Genomic DNA, 19,623 nt, shown 5'->3' with positions numbered 1-19,623 from the left:
CGTCCAGGATTGTGCCCAATAGCCAGGAAGACGAAGACTGCTTAGGCAGCACCAATGCTCTGCACAGAGTATGGTCCCAATGGATGGATGGGTTCAAACAATTACGCAATTCTGGCTGCAAGACCATCCATCCAACCAAGTTGAAATTTAATACATAGATTCCCCATCATGACTAGATCATAATTGAGAAGTTACATGTCAATTGATGAAGCAGTTCAAGAGAAATGTTTTTTTAAAGATTTTTGTTCAATCCAATATGGCTGCAAGACCATGTGACCTATGAATTATTGATGGAAACCATCGTATCCCCAATGCTTGGGGAACATGTGTGAGAAGTTTCCCCTCCATCTGTCAAGCCGTTCTGGAGAGAACTATTTTTAAAGGTTTATTCATCAAAAAAAATCATAGCTACCAAACCATGTGACCGATGATATTGTTACGAATCTGGAAACCATGCGCACTCAACATTCAGGTCCCAAAGTTAGTTATGCCGGTAAGTACGTGTGAGACAGGTCCCTTCCTTTTGTCTTGTGGGAGAGTCGAATATGTGTGTTGTGATGTTTTTTTATAGTTAGGTTATTACATCTCGCCACCTGCCCATCACGCAATAGTGGCTTCACCACCATCCACCTTCCTCAAATACGCATGGAGGGGAGGGGCGGCGTTCTCCGGGCATAGCCGAAATCACGCCCAGGAAGGCTGTGCCCGTAGGATCCTGGCCAATTAGAAGCGAACAGTGAGGTGTGCTGACCAGTGAGAACAGTGAGAACAGTGAGGGAGGTCCATAAATTCCAGAGACTCTCTGAGGTGTTGTTGGTGGGTTGCACGAGAGTTCAGGATGTCTACGTTGCTGTACGAAGGGGTTTTTGCTGTCACGAGGGTTGAGCAGAGGGCCATCGAGGCGGCGAATGTGTCCCTGCTGGCCCTCTACAAGGAAGGACAGAGCGACCTTGACCCCCCCCATCCGTGGACCCCGATTATTCACCACCCGAACTCCGCCACGAGCCCCCCATGTGCGACTGGGGATCGGACCAACGACCTTCGCCAGGTGCCGCATCGCGGAGCACACCTCCCTCCGACAGTCAGGTACCCACCGAACTCTGACCCACAGCTTGTTTCTCTCCACGGCTGCGAGGGTCCAATAATGGACTCTGGGGTTTATTTTCTATTTGTGTGTGTGTCTGCGTGTGGGCCCGTCTTGTAAGTAGAACTGCATAAGTGATTTTGCCATTGTAAATACATGCATTGAATATTCGCTTTAAGTCTCGCTTCCATTGTCTTTTATTTGCCGTAAATAAATTATTAGAAATGTTCCCAGCTCGTTTCCGTCCTTTCTTTATTTCGTCCAGCATGGTCCGGGTCTGAGTTCAGACGGGGTTTCATCCCCGGTAATCGGTACATCGTAGCTGGAACATCCTGGGCAGGCCCACTCGACTGCATCCGAGCCAGAGTTGGTAGGTGGAAGTTGATACTCTACGGTAGCTGGTAGAGTGATCCAGTTCGGCCAGACGTTCCGAGGGCGTGGATCCCCTGTAGACGAGATTGCATGGATACTTAGGTAATTTGGCTCTAGACAAATAACCCAACGCCATGCGATCGAGATATTGGTGACCACGGTCAGTTCTGCGACCCGCAGCTCACGGAATTATCCGGAGCGACAGCCTACAATTCTGGGGAAGTCTGGTGGGAGACGGCGTAACCTCCCCCACCTAGCGGTCATTCTCGCCACCGACCCCCGGCCCACAACAATATCATAGGTGGGGAACTTTTTGTTCTTCATGGATAGGCAGTTATACCGGGAAGTTTGCCTCAATCTGTTCAGCCATTTCAGAGAAGAAGATTTTTTTGAAGGCTGCTGAATATTTTTGAAAAAAAACAAACAATCAAAAAGGCTGCTGAACAACACAGACCGATGACGCCATCAATTTATTTTCTGTCGACCAATTTATCCAGAGATGACCCTCAAAATTTTTCATACTGATCAGATGTAGCATTCTACATATGAAATTATGATGTCATAACAAAGGCACCTACGACATCATATATATTTTTTTAATATCACATTCTCTTTGCAGAGTACTTGTCAAGTGCCAAGTTTCAAGTTTCAGTTTTTTTTTCCGTTTTGCAGTTTCAGAGATACAGAGGTCCAAAATTTTTCCTTTTTCCCAACATGGCTTTCACACGCATGACCTATGACATCATAATTATCATGAAAACATTCTACATGAGTAGTCACTCCTATGATGAAAATTTCGGATCAATCTGACAAGCGGTTGCAGTGAAAAAAACCATACTCGCATTCGAAACAGACAAACAGATAAACACATAAACAAACAGACAAACAAACCCAAATGCAATGCCATCTGCTCTGGCAAGGGTAAAAAGAGTAACTTGTGAGAAAGCCAGATGGGCAAATGTTAAAAGTGTCGTGTTCATCCAATTAATGGTGCACAAAAGTTACATTAATTATTGCGAACCAGAAAACAGCTGTGAAACATAATGTTTGAAAAGCAAGTAATGACATCATACCACTCAAAATACAGCAGGCATACATATAGAAAAGAAAATGGTCAAGGCTAGTGAGGAAATAATGTTGCAGAACAAGAGAAGGCAGTGTACCTTGTCATCTGAGACTTGTTCCAAGTAAATGTGTGTGCTGTTGTGGACATTCATCCGTGTGTAGCCATAATCAGTGCTCCGAAAAGCACTCCAAGCTGCTGGCTTGAGAATGAAATGGCCGTGACGCTCCGAGCAGCCCTAACATGGACAACATAGGCAGCTTAGACAACAATGGAAGGTCACAGGCAATAGGACTATGCTCTCATAAATCAAATGACACAATTACAAATGTTTTATGACAAACTAGAAGGGCACTCAGTAGAGCGCATACCTCCGCCACATAATGCCTGATCCACGAGAACATATCAGGCCCAATACATTTTTGAAATATCATGCCATGTTTCATTTTTGGCCCTATCTCTCAATGGTGAAGAATCACTTCAGAAATTAAATAATTCTCGTATCGAGAGTCGGATTCAGATCTTCACCAAAATCGAATCAGTCGCTGTGACACATCCAACGTGTCCACCAAGTTTCATCCGAATCCGTCCACAAATTTTTGAGATATTGTGCTATATATATATATATATATATATATATATATATATATATATATATATATATATATATATATATATATATATATATATATATATATATAGATATCATTTTTGGCCCAATCTCTCAATGGTGAAGAATCACTCAAAAATTATGGTAGTCGGATCCAGATCCAGATCTTCACCAAAATCGAATCAGTTTGTCCTTGTCACACACCCAATCAGTCCACAAAATTTCATCAGGATCTGTCCACAACTTTGAGATGTCCTGCACACAAACAAACAAACAGACAGACAGACAGACAGACAGACAGACAGAAAGGCGTGAAAACATAACTTCCTTCACCTTCGGTGGCAGAGGTAATAAACTAAGGTAATCAATGACTTACTGCAGAACCGGTTATGATGTGCACAGGAGCCTTGGGATCAGTATAAGGGAAATCCAAACTACCATTGTACACCTGGCACGGCAAAGAGGCACACCAGCAAAATACTTTTTTTTGTTGTTCAGTTTTGTAAAAGCAATGGAAGGAGAAAAACAATGTATACAAGCTGTGGTGAAACTTGCGTTCTGGGCAAACAAGGATTCTGTGTCTGCACCGCAACTCATGTTGTACTCCATACCACAATCCCACGATATGAACATTTATGCACTGACCACTACCATTGTGAGTAGCATAAAAGTGCTTTGCTCCAGAATGCTTTCCTATCATTAAGCTTTGCAACTTGATTAGGACCAATAGCATGACCATGTGGATCAAGCTAATGTGGATGAAACCATCACATGAGACCTAACACCTTAAGCTGGGTGTGATGAGAAACCGCAATGACAAGTTGTTTGGAAAGTTATTCCAAAAAACATCGTTTCAGTTTCAAACTTTAAGGCTGCACAAATGTGCAGCTAAGTGTCTGTGAAGTGCACACCTGCTGAACTCTGTTTAAGTATTTTGTGTAATTCTTTTTCATTTTATGCAAGATTCAATATGACCAAATTGAGGTGAGGGAAGCATTTGTGGAAGATACATCTTTCACAAAAACATAACAAGAAAAAACTACAATGAGCAATCTAAGATTGCATATCCTCACCCAAACTTGTTTCACGTGGTTTTTTTTCATATGTATTTCATAGACGTACTCCCATTCGAATAGTACATACTTTATAGATGTACTCACATTCTAATTGTACATACTTTATAGATATACTCACATTCCAACTGCACATACTTTATAAATGTACTCACATTATAATAGTACATACTTTATACATGTACTCACATTATAATTGTACATACTTTATAAATGTACTCACATTATAATAGTACATACTTTATACATGTACTCACATTATAATTGTACATACTTTATACATGTACTCACATTCCAACTGCACATACTTTATAAATGTACTCACATTCCAACTGCACATACTTTATAGATGTACTCACATTCCAACTGTACATACTTTATACATGTACTCACATTCTAATTGTATATATTTTATACATGTATTAACATTCTAATAGTACATACTTTATACATGTACTCACATTCCAACTGTACATACTTTATAAATGTACTCACATTCCAACTGCACATACTTTATACATGTACTCACATTCCAACTGCACATACTTTATACATGTACTCACATTCTAATTGTATATATTTTATACATGTATTAACATTATAATAGTACATACTTTATACACGTACTCACATTCTAATTGTATATATTTTATACATGTATTAACATTCTAATAGTACATACTTTATACACGTACTCACATTGCAACTGTACATACTTTATAAATGTACTCACATTCCAACTGCACATACTTTATAAATGTACTCACATTCCAACTGCACATACTTTATAAATGTACTCACATTCCAACTGCACATACTTTATACATGTACTCACATTCTAATTGTATATATTTTATACATGTATTAACATTCTAATAGTACATACTTTATACATGTACTCACATTCCAACTGTACATACTTTATAAATGTACTCACATTCCAACTGCACATACTTTATAAATGTACTCACATTCCAACTGCACATACTTTATACATGTACTCACATTCTAATTGTATATATTTTATACATGTATTAACATTATAATAGTACATACTTTATACATGTACTCACATTCCAACTGTACATACTTTATAAATGTACTCACATTCCAACTGCACATAGTTTATAGATGTACTCACATTCCAACTGCACATAGTTTATAGATGTACTCACATTCCAACTGCACATAGTTTATAAATGTACTCACATTCCAACTGCACATAGTTTATAGATGTACTCACATTCCAACTGCACATACTTTATAGATGTACTCACATTCCAACTGCACATAGTTTATAGATGTACTCACATTCCAACTGCACATAGTTTATAGATGTACTCACATTCCAACTGCACATACTTTATAGATGTACTCACATTCCAACTGCACATACTTTATAGATGTACTCACATTCCAACTGCACATACTTTATAGATGTACTCACATTCCAACTGCACATACTTTATAGATGTACTCACATTCCAACTGCACATACTTTATAGATGTACTCACATTCCAACTGCACATACTTTATAAATGTACTCACATTCCAACTGCACATACTTTATAGATGTACTCACATTCCAACTGCACATAGTTTATAGATGTACTCACATTCCAACTGCACATACTTTATAGATGTACTCACATTCCAACTGCACATACTTTATAGATGTACTCACATTCCAACTGCACATAGTTTATAGATGTACTCACATTCCAACTGCACATACTTTATAGATGTACTCACATTCCAACTGCACATAGTTTATAGATGTACTCACATTCCAACTGCACATACTTTATAGATGTACTCACACTCCAACTGCACATACTTTATAGATGTACTCACATTCCAACTGCACATACTTTATAGATGTACTCACATTCCAACTGCACATAGTTTATAGATGTACTCACATTCCAACTGCACATAGTTTATAAATGTACTCACATTCCAACTGCACATAGTTTATAGATGTACTCACATTCCAACTGCACATAGTTTATAGATGTACTCACATTCCAACTGCACATACTTTATAAATGTACTCACATTATAATAGTACATACTTTATACATGTACTCACATTATAATTGTACATACTTTATAAATGTACTCACATTCCAACTGCACATAGTTTATTCATGTACTCACATTCCAACTGCACATACTTTATAAATGTACTCACATTATAATTGTACATACTTTATAAATGTACTCACATTCCAACTGCACATACTTTATACATGTACTCACATTCTAATAGTACATACTTTATACACGTACTCACATTCCAACTGCACATACTTTATAGACGTACTCACATTTCAACTGCACATACTTTATAGATTTACTCACATTCTAATTGTACATACTTTATAGACGTACTCACATTCCAACTGCACATAGTTTATAAATGTACTCACATTCTAATTGTACATACTTTATACATGTCTTCTTCTTCTTCTTTCGGCTGCTCCCGTTAGGGGTCGCCACAGCGGATCGTCCGTATGATCCGCATAGTGATTTGGCACATGTTTTACGCCGGATGCCCTTCCTGACGCAACCCTGGTCACCTCTTACGACGCAGGGATATGGTACACCTATTTTAACCAGGGTATACACCGGCCCAGTATACTGGTACTCATTTCGCCGACCTCGGAAGGATGACAGGCTGAGTCAACCCCCAATACTTTATACATGTATTAACATTCTAATTGTACATGCTTTCTTGATGTACTCACATTATCATTGTACATACTTTATAGATGTACTCACATTATAATTGTACATGCTTTATAGACGTACTCACATTCCAACTGCACATACTTTATAAATGTACTCACCTTCTAATTGTACATACTTTATAGATGTACTCACTTTCCAACTGCACATACTTTATAGACGTACTCACATTCCAACTGCCCAAACTTTATAGATGTACTCACATTCCAACTGCACATACTTTATAGATTTACTCACATTCTAATTGTACATACTTTATAGACGTACTCACATTCCAACTGCACATAGTTTATAAATGTACTCATATTCTAATTGTACATACTTTGTAGACGTACTCACATTCCAACTGCACATAGTTTATAAATGTACCCACATTCTAATTGTACATACTTTATAGACGTACTCACATTCCAACTGCACATAGTTTATAGATTTAAAAATCATGGTGCCAAACAGTTTTTTTTCTTCTTTTTTTTAGTAGTCGGAATTGGTGCTGTGGTCCATTGAGAAGTTTAAAATTTGAAATTCGGCTGAGATCTGAAGGTTATGGCATGTGTGGAAATGAAATAATGCCATGAATGCTGGTGTTTCCAGGTGTTTATAAGCATTGTAATGTATCCAGGAATTCACAGGTATTATGATCAGGTATTCGATGTTATGAGTGAGGAAAGTGAAAGAAAAACAAAAAAAGCACTATCATTAAGAAACGGTTGCGGCCTGTTCCAAGTCAAGGCATTGTTGAGCAGGTCAAAGAAATGGTGAATTAAACCCCAGCGAGGGACAGCGAGGTGACCAAGTATGAGCCTTGATAAAGGATAATTAAATAAGGCTGTTAATTATCTTCAAAATGGGTATTTAAATTAACCCAAACACCCAGTTTTCATTCATGCACTCCCCTTGGAGTTCCCTTAGTATGGATGCAAAATTTTAGGCCGCTAGGTTTCATGGTTTTCGAGTTATGGAGGAGACACACACTGACTGACACTGACATTTATTATTACAGAGGTACTACAGACGTACTACAAGACATGATGGACTTTGTTGAATCATATGACTGGTCATAATCCTTTCATTTCAACATTTTAGAAAATGCTCTCTGGCCGGTTCAGAGCTGGGCATGTACTGTGAGGTTGTTAACGACAGGAAGTGAGCTGGGTTCAAGTAAAAGCTGCATTTGGGCACAAAATACAGGCAAAAAAAAAAAAAACACAATTATTATTGCATATAACTGTATTTTTGGTAGAGTATATAATTTTCATGGATTTCTATACAGTCATTTACTTACACTCCACCCCACACCACAAAGTTTTCCATACAAGTTATGCAGTTTGCTTACTGGTCGTCTTGCTGATGAGGCTAGTGTTGATCGGCATCGGCGGATAACCGCAGTGAGTTAACCCTTCATTGGAGCAATGTAAGCAAGCATGCATGCATATGGCTGCCTCGCAAGTAAGATTTATTTATCTCAGGCAAAAGTTAATAATTTGGTAAATCTCCATGAAGTGCTCGTGTGACATCAGATCTATGTTTGTGGGTCCACAGTTGGCTATGAAATGTCAGATGACATACGTGTCCTGGTTAATCATGGACAAGATGGCCATAAATTACTCGGTAATTAACTCAACGTACATGTGCTGCTACATTGTGCATCTTGTTTTCTATACAAGGAAACAAGGTGCAAATGATTTGGCAATTCTAGGTTTTGTTGTTTCACTATAACACTGAAGGAAAGGAATGGGATTGAAAGCAATACTACATGGAAAGCAGAAATGCTGAGATACATTCCATATATTAAATCAAGAGAAGTTTTTTTTATTTTTGGAGGGGAGGAAGGGGGGGGTAGTTTGTATGCAAAGTCGAGGCTCGTTTAAGAGCGAAAACAGAGAAGGATCAAGATGCGACAGAACAAAAGGAACAGGAAATATAGAGACAGAGAGACACAGACAGAGACAGAGACAGAGACAGAGACAGAGACAGAGACAGAGACAGAGACAGAGACAGAGACAGAGACAGAGACAGAGACAGAGACAGAGACAGAGACAGAGACAGAGAGAGAGAGAGAGAGAGAGAGCAGCAGATGGATAGACGGGAGAAGTTACAACAAATCCAATCAAGTCTGACTTTGTTACATTCCTGAAAGAAATAAATGAAGAATAAGCCAATAAGGTTTCAATTTCTATAACATACCTGCTGGTCATAGACAGGCCATAGCCGTTCATAGACGTGTTCATGGGCCCAAATCTCTAAATCCACACCTTGGAAAGTACAAAACAAAAGATGCACACGGTCAATGAAACTGCATGTACCCAAAAGCCAAAGCAGCTTCATCTATACAAGGTGGCGGCTGCGCTGTTCTTTATGAATTCTTATACATCCCCAAGGAGAACCTTTAGATCCCACTTATGCCCTGCTCTATTCACCAAATCCAAAGCCACCTGAGCTGGCTCCATGCTCATTCTGAATGCTAAATGAGCTTAGATACACTCGAGGGCCGATTACATGAACTGTTAAAGTCATAGCTAGGTGAGTGAGCAAACCAAATTGTGCCCAACCTATCAGACTGAGGAAAGCCAGTGCATGCAAAATGTGTAGTGAGAGATACTAAGTACAGTCAAGTGCCATATAGTTGGTGCGATCAACCACCTTATGTCAGTGTGGGGGAGGGTGGGTTTGACCACCTAATGGCAGAATGGGGAGGGGGGGAGGTTGACTGACCGACCGGTGGCAACATGAGAGAGGAGAGCGGATTTACGTCTAATGGCAACTTGGGAGGGGGGCAGGATTGACAACCCTATGGCAACATTGGGGTGCTGAAGACATACAATCGACCACCCAATGGCAGCATGGGAGAGGGGTGGAATTGACCATCGTACAGCAGTGCATGGGGGAAATGAGAGGGGGGAGGGGACAGGATCGAGCATCCTACGATGGGAATAGAGGAACATGTCATCGACTGTCCTAGGGGACAGTGGAAAGGAGGGTGTACAATCAACTACTGTATGTCAATGTGGAGGCACACGCCTTCCAGAAGAGTTATATCCAGTAAGGTTGAATAGTCAGCAATTTCAATGTTCATGGCTTCTGCCACTGAAGGTGGATGTTGGTTATATTTTCACCCCTGTCTGTTTGTCTTTCTGTCTGTTTGTGAGCAGGATATCTCAAAAAGTTGTCCATGGATTTGGACGAAATTTGGTTGACAGGTTGAATGTGTGACGAGGATGAATCCATTCGACATTGGTGAAGATCCGGATCCAGATACGAGAATTTTTTTTTAATTCTTCAATTGATTCTTCACCATTGAGAGATGGAGCCTAAAACGATATACTGGAAAACATGGTTTCAAAAAGTTGTGGACGAGTTATGACAAAACTAGGTGGATGAGTTGGTTCGGTGACGAGAACAAGCAAATTCGATTTCTGTTCAGGTCCAGACCCAAATAATAAACTATTCAGCCTGAATTTGTCTTTACAGGATTTGGCTTTAATAGAGCAAAATATGTCTACAAGTTGCTCTCGCAGTTGATTGGCTTGAGCAAATCTCAACCATGCGGGATCCCGTTGACTGGAAGTAAGAGTGATCAAGAGTATTGGAAACAATCATTGGCTTGAAAAATAAACAAATTGTTGGTGAAAAAGGTTTTTCACAAAGATAGCATAACATGGTGCTTAAAAATCACGACAATTATGATACTTAACAGATAATACAAATATAGTTGGAACTTCTCATTCAAGAGTACCTAGAAAACAAGCTTTGAAAATCACAGCTAAGAACAGTACAATTAACTAAAAATGTTGTCCGAGGACAAAGGATCGGGTTAAACATTTCGATCACGTCTTCAAAATGTATTTTGTTCATTTTGCGATCTCCACACAGTGAACTTGAACAGTTTTAACTCGTCAAGGCCAAACTATAAAGGAACATTTCCGGAGATGCAAATTGTGCAAAATGTTTCTTACCATTCAAATAAAATAGCTTTTCCAAATGACGCCGGATCTGAAAGGCAATGTCAGCAGTCACTCGATTTAGGTGCAGGCAAATTAAGAGAGTATGTTGAAAAGTAACGCCTCCTATCCATTTTCTCCAAAACAGGTAAACGTATTCAAATCTTCTTCGTCTTGCACATGGCAGCTTGACTGCCGTGTAGCTATCAATCTGTTGGGGTGCAACTATGCCACTAATGCTGTGCCCCTACACCAGTACACTGGCACTCATTTTGCCAACCACAGAAGGATGACAGGCTGAGTCAACCCCACCTGGTGTTGATTCAGCAGCCAACGGGGCTCAAATCACCCCCTCCCCCATGCAGTAGCCCCTTTGAACCCTGATATTTTATTATTTATTTGTTCGCTCACCAATGTCAGATCAGGCCAGATTAGATCTCTGACTTGCTACAGGTCCAGTGTAAACCTTTACTAACCTGTTTAATGGTCCGGTTGGCAGAGACTAAACTGTCTCCCCAACCTGGTTTGCTGGTGAGGAGGGTGTATGGATATGGACACCCAGCAGGATTACAAACAAAACCTGTTAAAGGGCGGAGGAGCTCCTTGTGAGCCAACAGCCATCCATATTTAGTGCCCAAATGTGTCTGCAGAAGTCCTCCTGAAGATGGGTTACTGTTTTTGAGGAGGTTTGTGCCAGGATTTGCACTCCGGCCACCGTAAAACACTTCATGCCGCAAAACCCACAAACGCAAAGAAATCTGAAAACCCACTCCATGGGAGTACCTCCTATGCTGCCACCCTTCACAGGGCAACTCATCGGATGACAGGATTTGGGCAAAGCCTTCAGGACCCCCATTCCTTGATGATAGGAGGAAAAGCATGGGGTAAACTTCCCGGGTCAGATTGCGGTGGTGTGTGGCGAAGTGGTGAGGAGGTGTCATCCAACAGACAGCAGTCTCCTTGAGTTAACCTGAGGCAGTCCCTTTGGGTGGGTGCTTGGAATGTCCTATCCCGAAGAGAGGATGATCACCTGTCTCTGCTATCATCTGAGCTCAAGCATTTGGACATCGGTATTGTAGCACTCTCTGAGGTTTGGAGATTGAATAGTGGTGAGATCATGGCGGGTGGTTACACCAACTATTGGTCTGGATGCTCTGCTGGCTCCCATGCCCAAGGAGTTGCTGTAGCTGTGTCCAACAAGCTGACTTCAAAGATAATTGAGGTAACACCGGTCAACGAGCATATTATGAGACAAAGGATTCATCACTCCTTGGGTGTCATTTCCCTCGTCTCTGTATATGCTTGACTGAGGAGAGTGACCTCACCGTGAAGGACGCATTCTATGCAAGGCTCGATTCTGTGGTTGATCAATGTCCCAGGCGAGATACTCTTCGGGGATTTCAATGCATCAACTGGAACTGATAGGGATGGTGATGAGACATGTGTTGGTCCCCATGGGTCTGGAACTGTGAACAAGAACAGCACTAAGTTCCTTGACTTTGCAAGAAGTAATTGGCTTAGGGTGGCTGGTTCATTGTTTTAGCACCCACAGGCTCATTGCTGCACTTGGTATTCCTACACTGGTGGTGTGACAAAAGAGATTGACCATGTACATTAGGGTGTTCCAAAAAAATGAAAGTGTGATTTTTGCTGCTCCCTGATTTTGCCTTTGTTCCAATACCCCATAAGAACTTATAGGTCAAAAATGAACAAAATTCCATGATATTTAAGGGTTCCTCAAGTTGGCACAATTATGTCCATTATGGAGAGGGCATTTTGCACTGCAATGTCAAAAAGCTCATCTAGGTCTCCTTGGAAAAACTATTCTTTCATCCTATATGACTGCTGTGGTTTTTGAAAATATAAAACAACCATATTAATTGTGAAGTGTACTGCGTAGTGCATATTCGACGGCAAGTTGTCAGTTACAGTTTGGCAAATTTCAACAACATTGTGCCAACTTGAGGAACCCCTAAACATCCTCCAATCTGCTTCATATTTGGTGTGTATGTTTCTACTGTCAAATGGAACAAAGGCACACCCAGGGAGCATGAATATTCATACTTTTCTTTTTTTTTTACCCCCTATTATGAAGCACCCTAATGTACATGTTGATGGTCGCTAGAGGATGATCCAGAACTGCAGGGTCTATAGGAGTGTGCAGTTCCTCAATATCGACCACTGGCTTGTTGTAGCCACTCTGAAGTTGCAGCTTAAATCCAAGAGAATGGTACCATACCAGCCTAGGCTGGAGGTTGGCAAGCTCAAGGATGAGAGGGTACCTGAGGAGTTTGAGAGCAGTCTGAGTGGGGATTTGGGGGGGTTTGGTGCTTTGGGAAATCCTGAAGAGTTGTGGAGTGCCTTCAAGACCACCATCCTTGATGTTACCAGTGGATGTCTTGAAATTCACTGTTGGGCGAAGAAGAATTTTGTCTCACAAGGGACACTGGATACCATCAACCTGAGTTGCAGGGCCAGTGTTAATGGCAGAGCTGAGCTGTTCAGGGAGTTTAGGCGTAAAACTGTACGTGCGCTCATGGTGGATAAGGAGGCCTATGTGCGAGGAATCTGTGAGGGGGTAGAGCATCATCTATGATCAAGTCATTCTTGTCCTGCTTACATAGGATTTCACACATTGCGTTCCTCCAAGCCCGTCCCTCAGTGTATTACAATTAGAGCAGAGGGTGGTGGGCTCTTGACAGAGGAGTCTGAAGTGAAGGCCCGCTGGGCCGGTGACTTTGAGTGGCTGCACCAGGCTGACCCACCAGTTGTTGAGTTGGATGTCAGGGGTGTTACTGTCCCGATTATATACTGACCCTCCAATCAACTGTGATCCACCTTATTTTGTGGAAACACAGGCTGCGGTGAACTTGTTGAAATGGGATAAAGCTCCGGGGATCTGTGGCATTCATGCTGAACTTCTCAATGCTGGTGCAATTGCTGCACTCGTGTCTTTGCATGCAGTTCTCTGCTCTGCCTGGAACACAGGCATAATCCCAACTGACTGGAAGAGGGGCCTTGTTGTCCCTCTCTGGAAAGGAAAGGTTGATCGCCAGGACTGCTACAACTACTGAGGGGTGACGCTGCTCTCAGTGCCAGGCAAGATCTTTGCTCAGATAATGCTTGATAGGGTTTGCCTCCATGTGCTTGAGCACCAGTGCCCAGAGCAGTCAGGCTTCACACCAAAGAGGTCAACGATTGACCACATCCTTGCTCTTCGGGTCCTCACTGAACATAGACACGAGTTTTGTCAGGGGCTGCTTGCAGCCTATGTTGACCTATGTAAAGCATTTGATTCAGTGAATCGCGATGTCCTCTGGGGGATTCTTGGTCTTCGTGGGGTGCCACCAAAACTGATCGATCTGGTGTCTGAACTCTACTCTGGTACTGAGAGTGCTGTGAAGTGTGGTGGTACCACCTCTGACTTATTTCCAGTTGTTACTGGTGTTCATCAGGGGTGTGTACTCGTCCCCACAATTTTCACCACTTGTATGGAATGGATCCTGGGGAAGATGTCAGAGAGATCAAGCTCTGGATATCCTTTTGGGGGCCCTTGAGGTGCTGAATGAGGAGTTGGAACCACTGAGATTATGGGTGTCCTGGGTCAAAACTAAGATCTCAGCTTTCAATGACATCTTGCATGCTCCTATCTTGTCTGTACCTGTTTGTGGTGAGGATGTTGAGGTCACAGAGAAATTCACTTACCTTGGCAGTGATATTCATGGCTCTGCTGCCTGTGAGCCAGAGGTCAATAGACGTCTGGGTCGGGCCTGGGGAGTCATGGATTCACTGAATCAAGGGGTGAGGCACTGCGGGTACCTCTGCAGGAGCACAAAGGTCTGACTCTTCAGGTCCTTGGTGCTTTCAGTATTACTCTGCAGATGTGAGACTTGGACTCTGACCAGGGATCTGAGATGGAGACTTAATTCCTTTGGTACCAGGTCTCTTCGGAGAATCCTTGGTTATCGCTAGTCGGACTTTGTGTCCAACGAGCGGATGCAGAGAGAGACTCAAATGAGATTTATTACCTGCATAGTCTGTGAGCGTCAGCTGCAGCTGTATGGACATGTGGCTTGTTTTCCTGATGCTGACCCTGCTCACCAGATTCTCTCAGCGCGGGAGCCTTGTGAGTTGAGGAGGCCAATGAGCCGACCATGTGCTTCGTGGTTGTAGCAGGTTGATCAGCATCTCAAGGAGATGGGGATGGGCCGGGCATCTGCGTGGGGGATGGCCAGCCAAAAAGTGGAAACGGTGAAGTGCTGCTCCGGCACATGCCTGACCTGACTTGACCCCCTTACACCTACTTAGAGCCTGATTTTTCTCATGTGATGAACAAACTTTGGTACATGAAGGTGATGAATGCTGTGGTCAAGTTTCATCAGAATTCTGTGTCGTTTCTGAGAAGAAAGAAAATACCTATTTTGGGGGCAACAACAGTAGATTTTTTTTTACCAATTTTACCCCCTTTGTGGCCAATTTTTTTTTTTTTTTAAGTCACAAACAAACTTTGGTACATACACGGTGTTAAACTTTGTGGTAAAGTTTCAGTGAAATCCTATGTGTAGTTTCAGAGAAGAAGTTGAAAGTATTTGTGGACGGACAGACGGTAGGGTGGATGGACGACGCACCATCCCAAAGCTCCCTGGAGCTACGTTCCAAGTGAGCTAATAAATAAATAAATAAATAAATAAATAATAAATCAGGGTCGAAGGGGATCTATGGGGCGGGGGGGGGGTTGCCACCAAAAGTAGGTATTTGTCTCAACCATCACCACCCGTGATGTACCAAAGTTTGTTCACAGCTTCAAAAACAAAAATCCATCAGTATTTACCTTCTTCGCCGTTACATATTTTGTGTGTCATCCATGCCTACCAGTGGTTCCCTGGTTTTCTTATCGAGTCACTACCAGGTGAGTGCCCAGGAGTCTTGCCCCTGTTTTATATACATAGTCGAGGCTCATTGAAGAGCTAGAATTAGGAGTGAATGCTTCAGGACACAACAGGACAAAAAGAACAGTTGAGAGAGGGAGGGGGGGCACCAACAGCAGAGTTGAAGACCAAGATAGAGGCAGACTTGTGCAAACAATGGGTGTGGGAAGGAATGAGGGGCAGGAGAGGATGCATGGGATGGACAAGATGGATACAGAAGGAAGGAAGCTCTCAGCAAAGAAAATTGAAAATTTGCAAGGAGGGATTGGAGTGGATTAACAAGGGTAGAATACATCATGGTTTTGGATTGGGGATGATCTAAGATGGTGAACAGCTGTCTTGAAGACCACGAGGGAAGAATGACATTGAAGAGAATGTGGAAGTTGGTTCCACAGGTGGGAGAAAAGAGCAACGAGTGAGTGGAGGTGAGCAGTGATCCTGGATTTAGTTTAAACACAAGGGGGGTCGATGGTAGACCATGTGTGCCCTGCAGAAACCTGGGGGTAACAAAGCACAGAAAGAGAAGAGGGTGCAAGACCAGAAAGGAGGTGGTAGAAGACAGAGAGACCACCGACCTGGCTGCGATGGCGTAGTGATCAACCCATCGACTCAGATTTTTCATCGACTCAGATTCAGTCATCTCATCTCCATTGACCGTCTCTTACTCTCAGGATCGTCATGATGCACGCAACTCATCTCTCATCAGTCGTCCCAACTCGCATCTCCAGAACTTCATGCTTCACAGCACTGACATCATGCAGCCCTTTGCCATCTTGACGAACACAGTACTTTGGCATCCAGTGTCAAACATGAAACTTCTCACCTCGTGGCAGGAAGAACTAATGTGTGGACTGCCCTTTGTTTCATTTAAATATCTTTACCCATTTTGAAAAAAAAAAAAAACAGAATAGGTGGCATTACTTTTCAACACACCCTCATATAAAAGATGACGGACATCAAAAAACCTTAAGCACACTGTATTACCAAACTGTCGATCTTCGTACAATCATCCATATCTGTATTGGAGCAGTACATCGGCCGATGGCCCATTGTGATGATCCAAGGTCTCAGCTTCCTGTTCCCTGGCCGATTGGCTTCCTGGGTAAAGAGAGCATGTCAATGTGGCTGACACGAATGGGAAAACAAAACAACAACAACAAAAAAGGCTACACTACTTCCATTATCACTTCAACTCACCCAACCAAACTTCTGGTGACATAACTACCATTTTTATATTTTATGGAATTTACATTCCAGATAAGGTAGTCATCGTGCACCGTCCGTCCATCCATCCATCTCCTTTTTCGACTTCTCCGGCCAAACTGCTGGGCCTGTCTGGCTGAAATTTTGTAGCAACATTCCTCTCCTGACTGGTAAAAGGAAATGCAAACTCGTTCCGGTCCCATGACTTTAAGGAGGTCAAAATGGCCGACTTGGGAAATTTTTTCAAAAATCTTCTTCTCCAGTTAGAATGGTCCAGTTAGACCCACCAGTTAGAGGTCAGGTCAGGTATGGGAGCATGTGCCAGAACAGCGCGTCGCTGCGTCCACTTTCCGCCGGTACTCCAGGGGCCTCCGTCTGGCCATCCCCCAGGCAGATGCCAGGCCCATCCCCATCTCCTTGAGATGATGGTCAACCTGCTGCAACCATGAGGCACGTGGTCGGCCCACTGGCCTCCTCCACTCATGAGACTCCCTCGCTGAGAGAATCTGGTGAGCAGGATCAGCGTCAGGAAAACGAGCCACATGTCCAAACAGCCGCAGCTGACGCTCACGGACTATGCAGGTAACAAATCTCATCCGAGTCTCTCTCAGCAACCGCTCGTTGGACACAAAATCCGACCAGCGATAGCCAAGGATTCTCCGAAGAGACCTGGTACCAAAGGAATTAAGTCTCCGTCTCAGATCCTTGGTCAAAGTCCAAGTCTCGCACCCATAGAGCAAGACTGGAAGTACCAAGGACCTGAAGACTCGGACTTTCGTCCTCCCGCACAGGTACCGGCAGCGCCACACCCCATGATCCAGTGAATCCATGACTCCCCAGGCCCGACCCAGACGTCTATTGACCTCCGGCTCACAATCTGCGGAGACGTGAATATCACTGCCAAGGTAAGTGAATCTATCCACGACCTCAACATCCTCACCACAAACAGACACAGACAGGACAGCAGCATCCAAGATGTCACCGAAAGCCTGGATCTTTGTTTTGACCCAAGAAATCCGTAATCCCAACGGCTCCGACTCCTCATTCAGCACCTCGAGGGCCCCCAAGAGGATGTCTAAAGTCTCCGCAAAGATGACTGCATCATCTGCAAAATCAAGGTCCGAGATCTTGACATTGCCAAACGATGCACCGCAACTTGATCTCTCCGACATCCTCCCAAAAATCCAGTCCATACAAGTGCTGAAAAGAGTGGGGGCAAGTACACATCCCTGACGAACTCCAGTAACAACTGGAAATAAGTCAGAGGCGGTACCACCACACTTCACAGCACTCTCAGTACCAGAGTAGAGTTCAGACATCAGATCGATCAGTTTCGGTGGCACCCCACGAAGACCAAGAATCCTCCAGAGGACATCCCGATTCACTGAATCGAACGCTTTACAGAGATCAACATAGGCTGCAAGCAGCCCCTGCCGAAACTCTCGTCTGCGTTCAGTGAGGACACGAAGAGCAAGGATACGGTCAATCGTTGACCTCTTTGGTGTAAAGCCTGACTGCTCTGGACGCTGGTGCTCAAGCAGATGGTGGCGAACCCTATCAAGAATTATCCGAGCAAAGACCTTGCCCGGCACTGAGAGCAGCGTCACCCTCGGTAGTTGTTGCAGTCTTGGCGATCACCCTTCCCTTTCCAGAGAGGGACAACAAGGCCCCTCTTCCAGTCAGTTGGGATGATGCCTGTGTTCCAGGCAGAGCACAAAACTGCATGCAACGACGCGAGTGCAGCATTTCCACCAGCCTTGAGAAGTTCAGCATGGATGCCACAGATCCCTGGAGCTTTGCCCCGTTTCAACTGGTTCACCGCAGCCCGTGTTTCCACAAGCGATGGTGGACCACAGTTGATTCGAGGGTCAGCAACAGGGATTGTAACACCCTTGACGTCCAACTCGACAGTTGGGGGATCAGCCTGGTACAACCGCTCAAAGTAACCGGCCCAGCGGGCCTTCACTTCAGACTCCTCTGTCAAGAGCCTACCACTCTCTGCTCGAACTGCAGTGCTCCGAGGGATGGGCTTGGATGAACGTAATGCGCGAATTCCCCTGTAAGCGGGACGAGAATCACCTGTCCACAGGTGATCCTCTACCCCCTCACAGATTCCTCGCACATAGGCCTCCTTGTCCACCCTCAGTGCACGTACAGTTTTACGCCTCAGCTCCCTGAACAGCTCAGCTCTGCCATTCAGCCTGGCCCTGCGACTCTGGTCAATGGTATCCAGTGTCCCTTGAGAGACAAAATTCTTCTTGCCCTGCGGTGAACTCCAAGGCATCCACCGGCAACATCAAGGACGGTGGTCTTGAAGGTGCTCCACAACTCTTCAGGACCCCCCAAAGCACCCAGACCCCCCAAGTGTCCACTCAGCCTGTTCGCAAACTCCTCAGCTACTCTCTCATCCCTGAGCTTGGCAACATCCAGCCTAGGCTGGGATGGTACCATTCTCCAGGATTTAAGGTGCAGCTTTAGAGTTGCTACAACAAGCCTGTGGTCAGTATTGAGGAACTGAGCACTCCGGTAGACCCTGCAGTTCTGGATCATCCTCCAACGACCGTCAATGAGGACATGGTCAATCTCCTTTGCCACAC

At 43.5% G+C, this 19,623-nt stretch overlaps 1 protein-coding gene across 1 annotated transcript in view; it reads right to left on the bottom strand.

The window, feature by feature from the left end:
• ACP7 (acid phosphatase 7, tartrate resistant (putative)) overlaps positions 1-19,623 on the bottom strand; it is a 50,303-nt gene that overhangs the window by 6,873 nt on the left and 23,807 nt on the right. The window contains exons 9-13 of the mRNA XM_085894460.1: positions 16,808-16,921; positions 10,911-10,947; positions 9,142-9,209; positions 3,506-3,577; positions 2,620-2,757 (exon numbers count right to left, since the gene is read on the bottom strand). Of these exons, the coding sequence (XP_085750586.1) occupies positions 2,620-2,757; positions 3,506-3,577; positions 9,142-9,209; positions 10,911-10,947; positions 16,808-16,921 (429 nt within the window). The remainder of the gene's footprint in view (positions 1-2,619; positions 2,758-3,505; positions 3,578-9,141; positions 9,210-10,910; positions 10,948-16,807; positions 16,922-19,623) is intronic.

This window comes from Eptatretus burgeri, chromosome 9, assembly GCF_056783735.1.
Source record: "Eptatretus burgeri isolate ZD-2024b chromosome 9, Ebu_testis_v1, whole genome shotgun sequence".
NCBI lineage: Eukaryota > Metazoa > Chordata > Myxini > Myxiniformes > Myxinidae > Eptatretus > Eptatretus burgeri.
Note: the sequence above shows the minus strand (reverse complement) of the source record. Positions and strands in the feature narration are given on the sequence as shown.